Raw genomic sequence first — 15,905 nt, 5'->3', positions numbered from 1 at the left:
TTTTCGTGGCAGCTGCACAATCCTCGTCTATTGCAATCGAGAAATTGCGTTTTTAAGTTGCAGGCGACAAGGAAAATGCGGTTGACAGAAACATGCATCACAGCCCGCAACTGCATCTCATGCAACACTGCCCACGAGGCGTTTCCCGCGCCATAGTTTCATTTTCGCGCCTTCAGTCGTTTGCGCTTGCAGTCGTCCATCGTGTTCTCATCACGTGTGATATGTGGAAAAGCCCACTTGTGGAATTTCGCAAGAGGTACTGAGGAAATTGCGCTAAGTGGTACAGAAAGACAAATAAAGTGCCTTAATCCTGTTGAAACATTTCCAGCTTCGTCTGTCTGTGTTCACGTCTTTCTGTACCACTTCGCACGATATCCTCAGTATGAAACACCAATTAGCCTCCGGTCTTGCCTTGTTTGCAAGGGGGCCAAGCCTAGCTGCATCCAAGTGTGTTTGGTACGCATGATAAATGATGGGTAAAGTGAAGAAGACACCTTTTTTTCCATTTTCTTGACATTTTAAACTTGTTCTGTGGATTTTGCTGAAGTATTTGGTTCTGTAGTAGTCGAATTTATTAAAATTGGTGCGTTGTATGATCACTGCCAAATATTTGGGAATTCTTGCATCAGATATCAACTGAACTGACATATAACCAACATATTTGATTTGTATTCAAAATTTCGAATATTTGCACACTATAAGGAATAAATGATATTATATTCACCACTGCAAACACCTGTCACTATCACATTACACACTGATAACCATCCTGTGAATTTTTTCTAATTAAAGTGGTAGTTATTTCTTGGAAGTTCACAGATTTTTTTTGGACTGTTAGATTATTTTGACAATTTTTCAGGTCCCACAAAAGTAATCAGCTAGGGATAGTATTTTTTTTTATTACCTTAAAGTTTAAATTGTGTTACTCTTTTCATATACTGCTGCTAGATAATGCAGAGAAACATAACAGTTCTGCAGTGCCAGCATCCGTCTGCTTTACTAGCCACCAGATTCATTGTCGTAGGATCCCTGTGGCTCGGTGTTAGGGGCACTTTCCCATGCTGTGCTATGCACACTGCTTGCAGTGACTGTTTCTACTGTTGCATGTGATGGTGGCTTCTTGCTTTTCAGTTTTTCACTTAGCTTACCTCATTACAAGGACTGGCTTTTGCATGAGCTGCAGTAAGACCAAGAGTTGCTGGGAACAGTGGAAAGGCTGTTTCTATAGCTACCAGCTGCCAGTACTCCCACATGGCACTCCAATTTCCATGTTGCACTTTGAGGTACATCTGTTCACGTTTTGTGAACTTGGTATTGCATTCATTAAAATGAGGCAACTTCATGCAGAGAGTAGCAACAATATCAGTTCATTCTAGGCTACATGAGACTCACCAAGTGGTGCAGTAGTATCTTGTATCACTGTTCTTTGCTGTGTTTAGCTTGGAAGTGGAACACGGCAAAGTTACCAAGAATGAGTGTGCTCTGTCCTGCAGCTCATTCCTGCGGCTGGGGTCCCCATTGTGCTGCAACCTGTTTGACGTGGGCAGCGAGTACAAACGGCAAGCCGGAGGCAGTGTCTGCCTAGTGCGGGCCCAGTCATCCCGGCTGACCAATCAGAAGGATGGAGGACCCGTGCCGTTGACCCGCATCAAGACTTTGGTCTCCATGACCACGCCTCGTGACTGCCGCCTGCACGGCACGCTGCTCACACCGCCCTTTGTGGAGTTTGAGATGGCCCCCGAAGGCTTCAGCTGTCTATATCTAAGCAGCGTGGCCCCGCAGAGTGCTTCAGGCGGCCCACCTATGGTGGGCGTCTCCATGGTTGGCGGCGCACCTGAAGGTGTCATTGGGGGAATTGGCACAGGTGGGCACAGTTGCTTGGCCATCGTAGAAGTGCAAGAGCGAAGTAGCTATGACTAGGCTGGGGCTAAGAGTAGGGAACTGCATTGGTGCACACGATGCCATTACTTTATTTCTACTCTTCCTCACATGCTCTCTTGCATAGTCGCAAACAGCAGCTTACTTGAGGTGACTGGATCCATATGATTTTAGCAGAAACCTAAATAAACCTTCTCCATGCATTTTTTTTTAATTTTGCATTTTTCTTCTTGCTTCCTGCAATAGTCTACTAAAATGTAAGCACTGGGATTATGCCTATTTCTAGGCATACCGTGACAACATCTGCAGGCAATAAATGTTTCTGATTCCATTTAGAGTTGACTAATCTGCTTGCATGTTGCAGGTGACCGTGTGTTCCCGCCGCAGCCAGGGCTGTCCTTCTCCACTTGGTTGAGCGTCGAGCGGTTCAGTGACCCTCATGTGGATCCTCATGCGGTGCGGTTGCTGACTCTGGTACGCAACCTACACGGCCGCGATGACCATCTTGTGTGCTTGGTGATTCAGCTGTCATCTCGGGACAAGGCATTGCTCGTTTCCACCCAAGAGATTCCCTTGCCAAACCTTAGTAAGTTTATGGGCTCATTTGATTTGCCTGAGGTTGTTGTTCATTACTCTTACTATGGCTTGGGCCTCAAGTAATTTGCTAATGAAAAGCTGGCACAAGTGAAGGTGCACTGTAACTTGGGTTATTTATTGTGGCCTGCGTTTTTCAAGCTGGTGCTGACTGGGAGCCTGAGGTGAAGGAGGAAGGCTGCATCCGCTTCTGGAGCCCTGAGCTGCTGCAGGAAGGCCAATGGCACCATGTGGTCATAGTTCTTAACAGAGCTGTGCTCAAGAACAGCTCTGTCTCCATTTACATTGATGGTCAGCACATGTCCACTCAAAAGGTGGGGATACCTGTCAGCAACACGTTACTGTTGCAGTGCATGCTACATTTGTTTCTTATGCATTGGGTTTTTCATTTTGAAAGTACAGTAAAACCTGACATGAGGTTCCATAGTGCACAACAAAGAAGGGACACATCACAAGCGCTACAACACGGACACAAATCGAGCCTTGCTGTGTGCTATGGAACCTCGTGTAGATTACTCACTAGCCCAAACCCTAACCCTTCCAGTAAAGCCTGGTTAATTCAGAAATGCAGATAGTTTGGACTAGTGGCGTGGACTGGTCGAGCGGCCATGTTTGTCAATGGTGGTGGAGGCTCCTCAATTTCGACGCTGCTGTGCTGTTGGGCTCGCTTTGGTTTATTCAGACAGGCTCCTGAAGGGCAGCTGTGTTGAGGTATGACCAGCATGGTGAATGATTGGCCAAGTATCCCTTCTCAAGCCTGAATCGCATGATGCATTTTTGCTTAGGCACATCTTATGTGGGCACAACAGCAGGCGTGGCGACGATTGGAGGGCCCTGTCGCTAGGCCTAGAGATGGTTGGCTGCATTATTTCACTTTCTGAGCTTTGCCTGTAGCCTGCAGCTATGGCGGCTGTCAACCGCATATCGGCCAGCTAACTGAGCCCAGCTGCGCGCCATTTCAAATGTGGCTTGACTCAACTGTGGTCTTTCCTCTATTTTTCAAAGGCATCTCACTGTTCCCGCGCCGGCGCAGTTTCCCTCACTTCTGTCCGCAACTTCTTCCATTCTCCCCAGTGGACCAAAACTGCGCACTCGTCATGTGCTGTTTGCAGCTTGCACGGTGTAGCCTCCTCACATGCAACAACGCTGCTTGTTAGGAGGCTTCGCCGTTACCAGCTCGTGCCATGAAAGAGGCCGCGAAGTCCAGTACCATTTGGGAGCAGTTCTCCTTCGACATTTTTGACAGTTTGAATGTAGTCGAACATTAGCAGGACTGGAAGAAAGTTGTTATTACCGTGCAATTTCGTCTCAAAAACAGGAGATCATTGCCAAGTTTTTCATCAAAGAAATTTACTATGATGAAACCAGTTTTTTGCATCTTTTTTTTTTTGGGGGGGGGGGGGGGGGGGTCATTTGGTAATTCAATCTTTGGATAATTCAGACGTTTTTCCCAGTCCCTTGAAGTCTGAATTAACCCGTAGTGTTGTGGCACCACAGGACAGACACGCAGAAGAAGAAAGGACCAGGAGGAAGTGCTCATGGATCCTTACCACCTTGCCCAAATTTATGGATTCTTACCTACTCTCCCAAATTTCCACCCTTCCAAATTAATGAGGTTTTGCTATTTACCACTTTAACCATACCACAAGTGTGTAAGAAAGCTATATGGACTCAGACGATATACATATGCCCATGTCTTGTGGTTCTCATGTTAAATACATACTTCTGTGTTTATTGCATCCAGTATATCGAGGTACAGAGAACCCTGTATAACTTGCGTTTAGAATCTACTAAATTAGTCTTCTTTCTTACATTGTTTCTTGTTTTGCAGTGAAAGGAACTGAAAGCGTTTATATTTTCCAATACGGGCACAAAAAATTTGAAAAGTGTAGTTCCAAACATCATCTTGCATGATTTATTTGATTTTTGAAACTGTAGAAATTCATGTGTCTACTACAGTTAAACCTGGATATAGCAAAGTTGAGAAAAGTCCTCAGTTTTTCTTTGCATGCAGGTTTTTGTTACATCGAGTTTTCGTGTCAAAACTCGAGAAGACTACGAAAGGGAAGCCAAAATGAAATATAAATGTAATGAAATGGCCTAAAAAATGCTCACAGTAAACCCCCTTTACTCGAAGTCGTAAACATGTACAGAGATTTTGCGATCAGCGCAGCAGCCGCCACCATCTCCGTCGCTGATAGCACAGTGCTGCTACACGCGGGGTGGCCAGAGTGGAGTAGGCAGAGGAGTTAAGAGTACCCACCTCTTTCTGCATGCTCATCTCCCGTGAAAAAAAGAAAAAAGTTTCTCAGTCTTTTCATCCGCCGTAGCCCTCGGAAATTGACTCTTCGCCTTACATTGCCGATGTTCGCCATCCCCACCCCCCACGGCGCAACCGCTGTCGGCACTATGTGAGCAACCGTGCGGCGGCAATGGCCATGCACTGCTTGTCCCATGCCTTCTTCGCTACTTGTTGTTTTGTGCTGTGTTGCTTTTGGACACAGGCTGTTGCAGTGTCACTTGGTGCAACACTGTAAGAGCAAAAAGCTGTGGAGACTGCTGTGTTTGCCACAGATAGGCACCAGTCACACTAGAACATGGCGCGTTGTGTCAACTGCATTCGCTTGTTGCAGTCGTAAACATTCCTGTCATGGTGGTTCATGGTTTATTGTCATAAAACTTTCGCGTGATTTGGCTAAGTTTTAAGCAACGCAGCACTGGTTAATAAGTCGGCATGGCGAGTTCGTTGTATCAAGGTCGACCACCACACCTTCGTTGCATGGAGTTGGCAGATACACACTCTTCAATGGGGTCGGCATTGGGGAGTTGAGAAACTTCATGATATTGAGGAATTCATTACATGGAGGTTCGTTACATACAGGTTTAACTGTACTCTTCATAAGCCCTTCATGTTGTTGATAGTTGTGGCTGCCCTCTAATGATCTGTGATGTCTCGACCACAGTGTTTATCATAGCTACTTTTCTTATTGTGCAGTTGAGCTTGATTTTGCTAAATATATTTTAGTGTTTCTTTTTTATTGTAAGTTTACTGCTGTGATTATTTTGATGCATTGCTGAGCATTCTGAACAATATCATTTTGCAGATCCCATACATTTCACAAAACCCGGGTGGGGGTGCTGCCAACCTGACAGTGGCCTCTTCAGTGTATGGCTTCATTGGAACGCCCCCTCAATTCCGCCATCCATCGCGGTTAATTTGGAAGCAGGGCCCCTGCCACATGATGGAGGAGGTGATGTCGCCCCAAATTATACATCAGATCTACCTTTTGGGACCTAGCTATGTTGGCAGCTTACAGGCTCCTGTTATGATTGGTGAGTGTTACCATGAAAGGGCATAAATGTGCCACTTAAGGGCCCATTTTCTAGTGTTTGCATGCTTTTTGAGTAGTTTGAATAGGCTATTTGCATGTCCTTAGTGCTATCATGGACAGATTACAATACTAATATGTTCAAATATAGGTTCATGTGAGTAGTAGTTTTTGGCTCAAAGCGAATTCGAAGTAAATAGTAATTTTCTTAGAATAATTTCAAAGAGAATATTTCGAATACTTCTGGCACAGAAAAATGCTAAACATCACAATAGGCATTTTCAAAATCCTGTATTATTCTGGTACACACAGACATTACTTGAGAAAAAGAGAGAGTGCATTGAAACTTTCTCACACTCATTGAAGCTGTATCGATTTTCTGCAAAAATGGCCATCAGAAATTGCGGGAGTCGGCCTACATGCGGAGATGACGCATATGTGGGGTGTGAGATCTATCTATGGGACCACCGACTGCTGGTCTTGAAGGGGCACTAAAGAGGGTTTTGAGTTTGTCTTTTTATCATGGGAGCTCGAACTGCACACTCCAAGCATTCTTAAAAACTTCAACGTTATCATATGTGGCTGATTTCCCTATTTAATTTAGATTAGTTGTCCTAGCTCTGGCCATTTTATTTTTTAACCGCCACGGAGCGTAGAAGTCAATCAACATGGTCGCCATGGCAAAAAGCATACACAGAGTGCTTTTTATCCAGTTGCATCGCAGCTTGCTGCTGTACAATTGGCGGAGTAATATGCAGAGTTATCTTTAAAAATGTGCGGATTGCTGGTTGGACTAATATTTAGCTGGAGCAGACGGTCAGGCGCATCACCCCTGTGGCAGCAAAGGAGGAGAAAACACAGTCCGCATGCTTCGAGCTTATTTTGGTGATATGTTCTCTCAGCCACGAGTATGTAGTCGGTTTATCAAACTATTACTTACGTCATGTCTGGAAAGAGTAATAAAAATTACTTTGGATGTCCTCACAGATTATAGTATTTTCATTGGCCGCTGCAGAGTCAGGGTGAGTCTCACGAAAGCGTAGTCCCCACGTATTTTTATTTTCGTGGGCTTAATTTGCGGCTATGTTTGTTGTTTGCAGCTGAAACTGTTTGTTCCCAGAAACCCAAAAAACAAAATAAAGTGAAAATGAATTTTACCAGAATTCTTTAGTGCACTTTTAATTGCGATTGCATTGTTGCGCAGCTGTTGCTTTTTTTTTTTTGAGAAACGACTCCATTGACCTCATCTAGAGTGACTAGCCTCACTGGAAAGCTTCCAGTGACTCTATACGCACCGCACGCCCAGTGCCACCCTGTGTCAGGCTTCGAAAAAGGGCACCCATTTCCATGTGCCTCCTGCCAGCTCCCTCTCATGCTCGCACCTTTGCACTTGAGTAGCGAATTTCACGCGGAGGAGAGCGGCTGCGGTAGCTGCAGTCAGCTCCAACTCGTCCTGTGGAAGTCGCAGTAGCTGTGCGTCTTAGAAAGATATAGCATAGCACGATCCGCTGCGGCTACCGTGATCTGCTTCCGCAGGCAGCCACTGCGCATGCGCAGATTGCAAGGGCGCCACAAGGCACCGGTCAGCTGTTTGCACGCCTGCCACATTGGAAACAACCAGCACTTAGAAGTGGATAGCGCTGTGCTAAATCTTTCTATTGATGCCTGCCACGTGTGCATCGTGGGCGCAGACACCTGGGAGGAAGGTACAGTGCGCTGCCAGCTCCGGCGTACACGTTGGAGTGCAGGCACATGGCGCGATGTTGGGGCTTTGGCTGCACGCGCGCTGCGTTGTCATTGCAGAGAAGGCACACTGAACCGGCGTTCCATAAGCAGTATTTGTTCGAGACAAATACCTCGCGATTTCGAATGCCAAACATTCTGATCGACTCGAATATCGAATACTTTACTATTCGGACGAATATTTGAAATTGTCGATTATTCGCACAGGCCTACTAAAATAAGATTTTGATCAATGCAGGAGAGGTGTCAATTTGTATGGATGTTCTTTCACACTTGCAGGTACTGACCCTCTGCCTCCCTTTCTGAGTGAAGAGAAGGTTGTGTTTGGTTTGAATGCAACTGCAGTGTCTGTCATGACCTTAGCCAAGATCAGAAGAGTATACAGCAAGACTGACTGCAAGTCAATCGCCAAAATGGTAGGCACAGGTGCACGGATAGTGTTTGGATGACCCTGAGAGGTCACTGAAACAACATGCATTATCTTTCTTTTGCAGTTGGGCATGTCATCACATGAAAATGCCACACCAATTCGCATTTTGCACAATTCAGCAGCTCACTTGAGTGGTCCAGCACGCTGCTTGGGTGGTGTTCTCATTGGGTACCTCGGTAAGTTGCGTTGTAGTATTAATACCTTTTATTTAGTACTTGTTGTTTATCATTGGTAATTTTTGGCCATATGAATCTGCAGTGCATGAGTAGTAAGTTTCACAGTGTGCAAGGATGTGGCTTCTGCCACCGAATGCCACCTCCCTAAGTAAAGTGCCATGTTTATTTGAATATAGGTTTCCCATGAATGTAGGTGAACACATAAATATAGGAGCTGCTTGAGGGTAAAGAATATATTACTTGACCACCTTTTTTTTTTTTGCTCAATATTGGTGTGCATCACTCACGCACTCTTTCCAGAATTTTGTTCTCTTCACTCACAGCCTCATGAGAAACTGTATGCTGTATGAAACTGATCATCGGGCTCACTTCTGGAGATGAGTCTGATGTGTTCATTATGAGAACCAAACTGCTGTCAGAAATAACTCTTTTGGCAGTTGTGTCACTAGCAAAATTGTTTTTATGCATGCCACCGCTTCTAAATCGCCTACCTGGTGAAATGCTTACCAAAAGCAAGAGCACATCTTTTCCTGGCTTCTTCTGTTTTGTGGTGTTAAAGAGAAAGAGGTTGATGAGGCTGGTTCATCCTCGGCGTAAGCAACAGGGTGCTAGGCAGCACAAGTAAGGCTTGTCATTGGTAGTACTGCTTTCCACTTCTATGATGAGTACAGCCTGACCTTGGGGTTGTTAAAGAATTCGTGAAGAAAAGCAAAATGCTGACCTTGCTGAACATGCTAAGCCAGATCTGGGTGATCAAAAGAGCCCTGTGGCTGTGCCTATGCCTGTTCGCAAAGCAGTTCCAAGTGTGATGTGTACGTGTGGGTGGATTTTCCAGGAGCACGAACATTCATTCCTCGACCTGTTGCTCTGACTATTGAGAACATTGGGGGTGTAGCTGTCCTCCTGGGCCTGGTGGCGATGGCGCAGGACGTTGAAGGGCTGTATGCCACTGTCAAGGCTCTGGTGTGTGTCGTGCGTAGCAACAGAGCAGCCCAGCAGGAGATGGATCGCATCAGAGGCTATCAGGTAAGACGGCACAATACGGGTGCCGAAACCTTCATTTTGCATGGCGAGTGGAGAGGCAGATGTGCTTCTTTTGCTGTTGCTGCACTTCAGAAGAGGGCTAAATATCTGGGGGCCCTGTTTAGACTCTACATTTGCTACTAAAATTTCGTCGAAGGCCAATGAGCGTTACAGTGTGATCTCATTCCGGGATGCAACCGTCCAAGCAGAAAGGTCATTTTAACGCGATAAAGTCAAGGAGCTCATGTCGCAGAAAATCCGTCGTCGCCATTGTCACCGTCGATGACCGTGAGCGAAAAATTCACGAAAATCCCCGGAGAAGAAGCCTAGGTGGGCCACCTAGGTCACTTGACCTTGCGGCGTCATCACAACCTGCCCACTGGATTGTGAACAAGCTGCCCACCGTGGCAGGTGGTAGCTATATTTATGACTGATTGGTCGGGGAGAGCAACCTGGGTCCACCAGTGGCAGCACCTGACATCGCAGGGCAGTGGCGCGGCGCTTAACTGTTGTGCCACTGGTATGAGGGATCCCAGGGATCTATGAATGTAAAGTAGATAATGACCAATGCTGCATATATGGGAATTACCGTGTTTACTCACATAATTTGCACACCCCCAACTTTTTATCTGCAGTTTTGAAAAAAGACTTTTACGCGCATATTTTGCGCCCTCTGCTGCTCCAGACCACTGGCATGTACGCGGGAGTGCGCAGGGCAGGCTTGGGAAGATCGGCGTGGCCGCATCACCGTGTGCGGTTGCGAAAGGTGCGAGTGGCAAGGGCACGAATTATGCGCCATTTACCCGGCTCGCTCGCACTGGCGGTCACTTTCCCGGATGATCAGTTGCACGCGCACCTTTTACAAAACTACCGTACCGTTTGCTGTTCGGTTTGCCGCTAGTCATCCAGGGCCTATAGTCAGGCCGCACGCGACGGTGCCGTTTTATCGCGCCCGTTATCTCCTTTGCCTCCCTCTGCTGGTTTTGCGATTGTATCGTTGCACGTTTATTGCTTTGAGCTGCGCACACGCCGTCATGCCATCCCCCAGGGAACTACATAACGCGTGGTGGGGTGGGAGGGGCACGCGTGTTTTATTAGGAGTCTGCTTATTTTTTTTTGGCCAGCGAGGGTTACGAGAGGGCGCTCGGTCTATGTATAGGCAACAGTATACAGTATATATTGTTTGTGCATTATGATATTTGTAGCCTTTTTTAGGACGTGTTTGGAAAATTTTTGCGTAATTTGCATACCCCCTTTTTGAAGCCCTAATTTAAAGAAAGTGCACAAATTATGCAAGTAAATACGGTAACCCATTACAGGTAACCCATTACACTATCGTGTCAAACTCTTAAGGCAGAGCTTAAGTGTTCCCTCCAATTTTTGAGTGGCAAATCAGATAATTTTCCTCTCCCTTTGCCTCATGTGATGTATGTTATCATACATTCTACCTCCATTGATTTAAAAGGGGGAAGGGGGCCTTAAAAAATGATGTTTAGTAATTAAGTCACAATTATGAAATTTTTAGGGAACGTGTATTTTTGCGTGCTGATTCTAAATATGTCATTTAATTTTATGTAATATTGGGGAAAGAGGTCTCCAGGGCACATAGCCACAGTTTTTGGTCCGTAAGTGCAAAGTGTGCCAATGTTCCGTTGAGTTCACTACCATACATTGGAGAGCCCAAGAGCAACTTTCACCTCAGCAAGTGTTGCTTGCCATCACCGGCTGATAACAAAGCTATAAACATTGGTTGTCGGTCGTATGTCCTGAGGAATTTTGTCCTCAATAGTGTAACAAGTCTTGTGCTGCCGAGAACTTTTAAAAGATACTGCTGCAGGGAACTTGCTAGATTTCATGCCATTGGTTTATCTTGACATCAATCTATGCAGTAAGGTTAAAATTATCATCCTGCCTGTTATAGAAGTTGAGTTATAGTATTTTGAAGTTATCACTTTAGAAACAGAAATACAAATTTTTCTTCCAATTTGTGGAGTGGCAACTTCAAAACCCTGTACCTCAACTTCTGTGATAAGCAGGATAATAATTTTACCCTGATTGCATAGTTTGATGTCAAGAGAAACCAATGGCATGCAGTCTAGCAAGTTCCCTGAAGCAGAATTTTTTAACTCTCTCAGCAAAAGGTTACATAACATATTTCATAAGTGCACAAGGACTTGTACATAAAATTAAATGACATATTTGGAATCAGCACACAAACATACATATATCCTGGTTTTTTCATAATTGTGACTTCATTAATAAATTTTTTTTTCCAACAGTAGCTTCCCTCCTTAATAGATGTGATTATCTGTCCCAGGGCTCTTCGAGTACACTGCGTGGGGAAGTGTGTGAGGATAAACTTTTTGTGGGAGCCCCGATTCAAACTTCCACCTTATCCTTACTCATGTTGCAGAGAAAAGAGGAAAGAATGCTATGAAGGAAGATAATTTCACAACAGTTTTTTTGCATTTTTATTTGTTTTTCTAAAGACTCTGGCTATGCTGCTAAAGAAGAAGAGTGCACTCCTGAACAGCCACATTCTCCACCTTGCCTTCTCTCTGGTTGGCACAGTGGACAGTGGTCGGGAGACCACAGTTATTCCCAACATGACTGCCTTTGAAGACCTCCTGTGCAGCCTTGAGGTTGGTGTGATTTATGTTACAAATAATAGTAACATGGGGTAGAAAATGCAATGCTTAATGTGTTTGTTTTCTCAGCCAGAAGCTTTTCTTTTTTGTGAATTCTTATTCCTGCTGTAAACCATTGTTCTTGCAGTGGACTATATATTTAACAGTGTTTCACACCTTTTGACTAAAGCCTGCAAATTAAGCCATGTTCCTCTCAATAAAGGACCCACTTATTAAATGTGTACTTCGTTAACACGACGTAAACAAGTACGTAGAAACGGGCTCTTTATACTCACTGTTTTTTGCCATGTTTATGATTCACCAACTAGCCCAACTCTAGACTGTTATCATGTACTTGGTCTCTCAGTCTTCTTAAAAAGTTGGTATTCATGCTGAGCTCAGCATTAATCTTTTAACTCTCTGTTTCTTTTTGTAGGTGTGGCGTGATGCACCAGGGGATCTGCACAAGTCTCTCTATGAGCACTTCTATGAACTCATTACCGAGTCCAGGTAATAATGACTGCTTTATATTTACAGCACTTAAGACTAAGACTTCTTCTGTTGGAATTAGTGGCGTGCACTATTTGGCCACAAGGACAGAAAATTTTGTCGTTCATACAAATGTTTTCAAGCATGTACTTGAAAGGCTTATCTTTTGTACTTTTCTTTGGAGCCACATGCATAGTCGGGTTACAAGTAGAGGCTACAGAGCCTTTGTTGTGTGCTACAGATTGAGTCGAAATCATGTAACAGTAGCCGACCGATTTTTCGGACTTCGTTGAGCAGCCGTCATGCACCTTATAGGAACGTGTACGTATTCATGACCGATATTTAAGACTCTGTGGAGTCCAAAAGTTCAATTTTTCGGACTAAAATAGACACCAGCAACACTGTGTAGGTCATTTTCCGACCAAAAGTTAAGGCGCCATCTTGGATTTAAATGGAGTCAATTTGACAGACTGGCTTAGATAGCCTTTGCTATTTTTTCATTGTTTCCACTCGAATGAATGAATGAAGAAGACTTTATTGAACAGGATTTTTAAGGGTGTGGTTGAAATCCATTGTCCAGGATTCTATTGGACTCTGCTGCCGTTCTGGTTCTTCCTGCCAGCTATTGCTGACAGTCTGGGTCTGAGCTGGGCAGCATGTCCTTCCACTGCTCAGGCATAGAGTCTTGTGTGCTAGCTGTGCTTGGATTCTTCTGACATGCCCGTACCAAGATAATGGCATGCTCTTTGATGTCATTGAGGTGGCCTACAATGAAGAGTGCGCAATCGCATTGAAAACGGGACAGCTGCAGCATCCACCGTGGCTGAGACGACGACGCCCACGGTGCGGGGCAGATGGGGGAGGAGGTTCACTTCCACTCACTTCTTCCCATGTGTTCCCTTTCTTGGTCTTCGCAACCGTCGTTTCCTTTGGAAACAGACTGTTCTTGCTTCACACGGTGCATGCCTTTGCTCATGGCATGGCGTGTGGCTGCATTGCACTGTCTGGTATTATGACATGAGGTGACGTGGACATGACGAAAGCATGACAGTCTAATATTATTGCTTGCAAACGGAACCTGGGGAGTGGTGAAGCTCGTGATTTTTAAAACCTGTTTTTCTATGAAAAGTGATTTTTGTTAAGTTAACAGGTTTTTCGGACTGTTCTTCAATTATTCGGGCCATTTTCCGGGTTTCGTCTAGTCTGAAAAATCGGTTCACGACTTTATATTTCCTTCTTCCTTCAAGCCACTTTTCCCCTTGCTTTCAGTAGCAGGCTGTCTGCCTTTCTTGCCATGGAGCTCTTTTTCTTGATACTAGAGGAAGTGAAAGTGTTTTAAACCTGGGGCATGAAATAAGTGCGCACCTGAGAAATTTTTTACAAATGTTTATGCCCCCCCCCTTCAGAGTTATAAGATCGTGACCTTGCTGCCTGGTGTTAAGAGTGCCTTATTATGCTGTGCCTTTCTCTGACCTCATGGGGGCTGTCCCTTGTTTTCAGTGAGCAGAAGGCCAACCTGCGAATTCTGCGTGACTTGGAGATGGTGACCAGGGTGCTCATGATGCTGCGTGACCCATATCTCACCCCCTCTACTATTCGGCTGCTCTGCAACCTCCTCAAGACACTTCTTCAGAACACCAATCGCAGCGGTGACATTTTGAGGTATGTGCTTTGAGCACTGATTGGGCATACATTAACTATATCAATTCATGTCAGATGTGCTTGTTGGCTTAAACAGGTAGCTTTTTCTGAGGATCCTTGCTTAGTTCATCTGTCTTGTTGTGCCGGAGGTTTTGTTGACTGAGCTCTTTATTTTACCGACTCTACTGTAAACCAAGGCCAGTGTTGTGGCGCATACATTATGGCAATTATTCATACTATAGAGTTCTGCCCAGGTTGGCAGAAGTTTACATGATACTCTTCCTGTCCTTGTTGTCCTAGTGAAATCGGAAGTCCATTGAGTTTCTCAGAAACGGATCATTATGCTGCTGTTGTGAATTAGAGTAAATCCTTGATAATTCAGAGAATTTTCTGCACTCTCATAATTTATAATGTAAATTTTACTGGATAATTCAAACTGGTGGCCTACACCAGCCCAGTTAGCTAGATGATCGGGTGTACTTTGCGGGGATGCCCGATCTCGATTTTACTGAAAACCCATTGAAGCGATGGCCCTTCAGAGCAGCAAGGCAGTGCAGCAAAGTGATGCCAGTGCTTGATAGGCAAGGCGCCCCAGTACTCCCAGCACAAAAACCGGCCCACGATGCAGCTTGCAGATTGCTGAAATGTGTCGAGGAGAAGATGTGCTTCACAGAAACGCATCAGGAGATGACACCGCAGCGGTGGCCTAGTGGTTGAGCATCTGCCCCGTATGCGGGAGGTGCGGGGTTCGATCCCCAGTGCCGCTGGGTACCCACCGGTGATACAGTGGGTACAAGCTTTCCCCTCGCCTGGTGCTCGACTTATTCAGGGTGGAATGCTTGGAAAATGGGTCTTTGATCCCTCCTTGAGCAGACAAAAATACCTTGTGCCATGGTGCTCTTTGGCCACAGATGCCCTTGTCCCATAAAAATTCACTATCATCATCACTATCAGGAGATACCGGTTTCAGTGTTACGTGCTTTCAGCAATTCACCAAGGCAGCATCTAGCACGGACACTGGCATTGAAGCACCCCACACTCCTAGCAGTGTCAATGCATGTCGCACCAGCGCCTCTATTTTTACAATGCCTGACGAGTATGGCCGATCCGACCACCCAACACCCTCTCCTATCCTCCTTTCCTGCTCTCCCCCGTCGGCTAGCCTTCGCGCCTGCTCTACGCCTGTGAGGGAGAGTGCCATCTTAGTGGCGTCTGATGACGGAAAGCCGACGAAGAAAATTTTTTAAACCTCGCTTTCTTCATGAGGTGGCGCTCTGCATCCCTCATACTAATCGGGCTGCCTGTCAGGTATTGACGCGTCATAGAGCGCGCCGTTCGTGGCGCTGCTCACTGCGGAGCCGCTGCAGGCGCTGGTTTTAAAAGGAGCCACAGAGAGTGCGGTGCAGCGGCATTGGCATTGTAACGAAAGGCTGTAGCGGCTTGTTAGAATCATGTTTGTCTTATAGCTACAACGCTGAAACTTTCCGGGAGAGGTACTGAAACTGCTTGGCAGAAATATGGAATCAGAGGGTAAAGGTAGTCAGTAATATGTTTTACTCTATTGATTTGCGATTCAATCATGTTGAGTAAGGAAAATGGGAGAATGAAATAAAGAAGGAATGATATATCTTCCCGAGAAGGCATTTTTAGAAACTGCCAAGTAGCAGTAGCTTTCAAGCCGTAGCTCTACTTTTTGCAGGCTAAGCTGTCATCGTTATGACAACTAGATAAAGATTTTTCTCTGTGAGTGGCAGACCGCAGCTACGATTGTTTTAAGCGAAAAGAACTCCTGTCGCAAATGCACGGCGCAGCAGCCAATGCCGGAGCATTTCGGACGTTCTGCCTGGTCTTGACTACAACCAGGCGCGAATAAAATGATGCAAAACTAAAAAAAGCACTTGAAGGAAACGAGGCAGATAAAATTGAAATCAAGTCCGCTCGAGCAAGTCTTCGGGCGCAGTCACCGTAAAAGCCG

The 15,905-nt window shown here is 45.4% G+C and overlaps 1 protein-coding gene across 2 annotated transcripts in view; it reads left to right on the top strand.

The window, feature by feature from the left end:
- Positions 1-15,905, top strand: part of bchs (WD repeat and FYVE domain containing 3 bchs) — a 187,937-nt gene that overhangs the window by 74,018 nt on the left and 98,014 nt on the right. For both annotated transcript variants that reach the window (XM_077649982.1, XM_077649983.1), the window contains exons 20-29: positions 1,494-1,864; positions 2,243-2,464; positions 2,614-2,786; positions 5,577-5,805; positions 7,824-7,960; positions 8,039-8,150; positions 8,986-9,176; positions 11,663-11,815; positions 12,237-12,310; positions 13,790-13,951. In XM_077649982.1, coding sequence (XP_077506108.1) covers positions 1,494-1,864; positions 2,243-2,464; positions 2,614-2,786; positions 5,577-5,805; positions 7,824-7,960; positions 8,039-8,150; positions 8,986-9,176; positions 11,663-11,815; positions 12,237-12,310; positions 13,790-13,951 — 1,824 coding nt within the window. The remainder of the gene's footprint in view (positions 1-1,493; positions 1,865-2,242; positions 2,465-2,613; positions 2,787-5,576; positions 5,806-7,823; positions 7,961-8,038; positions 8,151-8,985; positions 9,177-11,662; positions 11,816-12,236; positions 12,311-13,789; positions 13,952-15,905) is intronic.

This window comes from Amblyomma americanum, chromosome 1 (assembly GCF_052857255.1).
Source record: "Amblyomma americanum isolate KBUSLIRL-KWMA chromosome 1, ASM5285725v1, whole genome shotgun sequence".
NCBI classification, from domain to species: domain Eukaryota; kingdom Metazoa; phylum Arthropoda; class Arachnida; order Ixodida; family Ixodidae; genus Amblyomma; species Amblyomma americanum.
The sequence above is the reverse complement of the archived record's forward strand: the minus strand, read 5'-3'. Positions and strand labels throughout refer to the sequence as shown.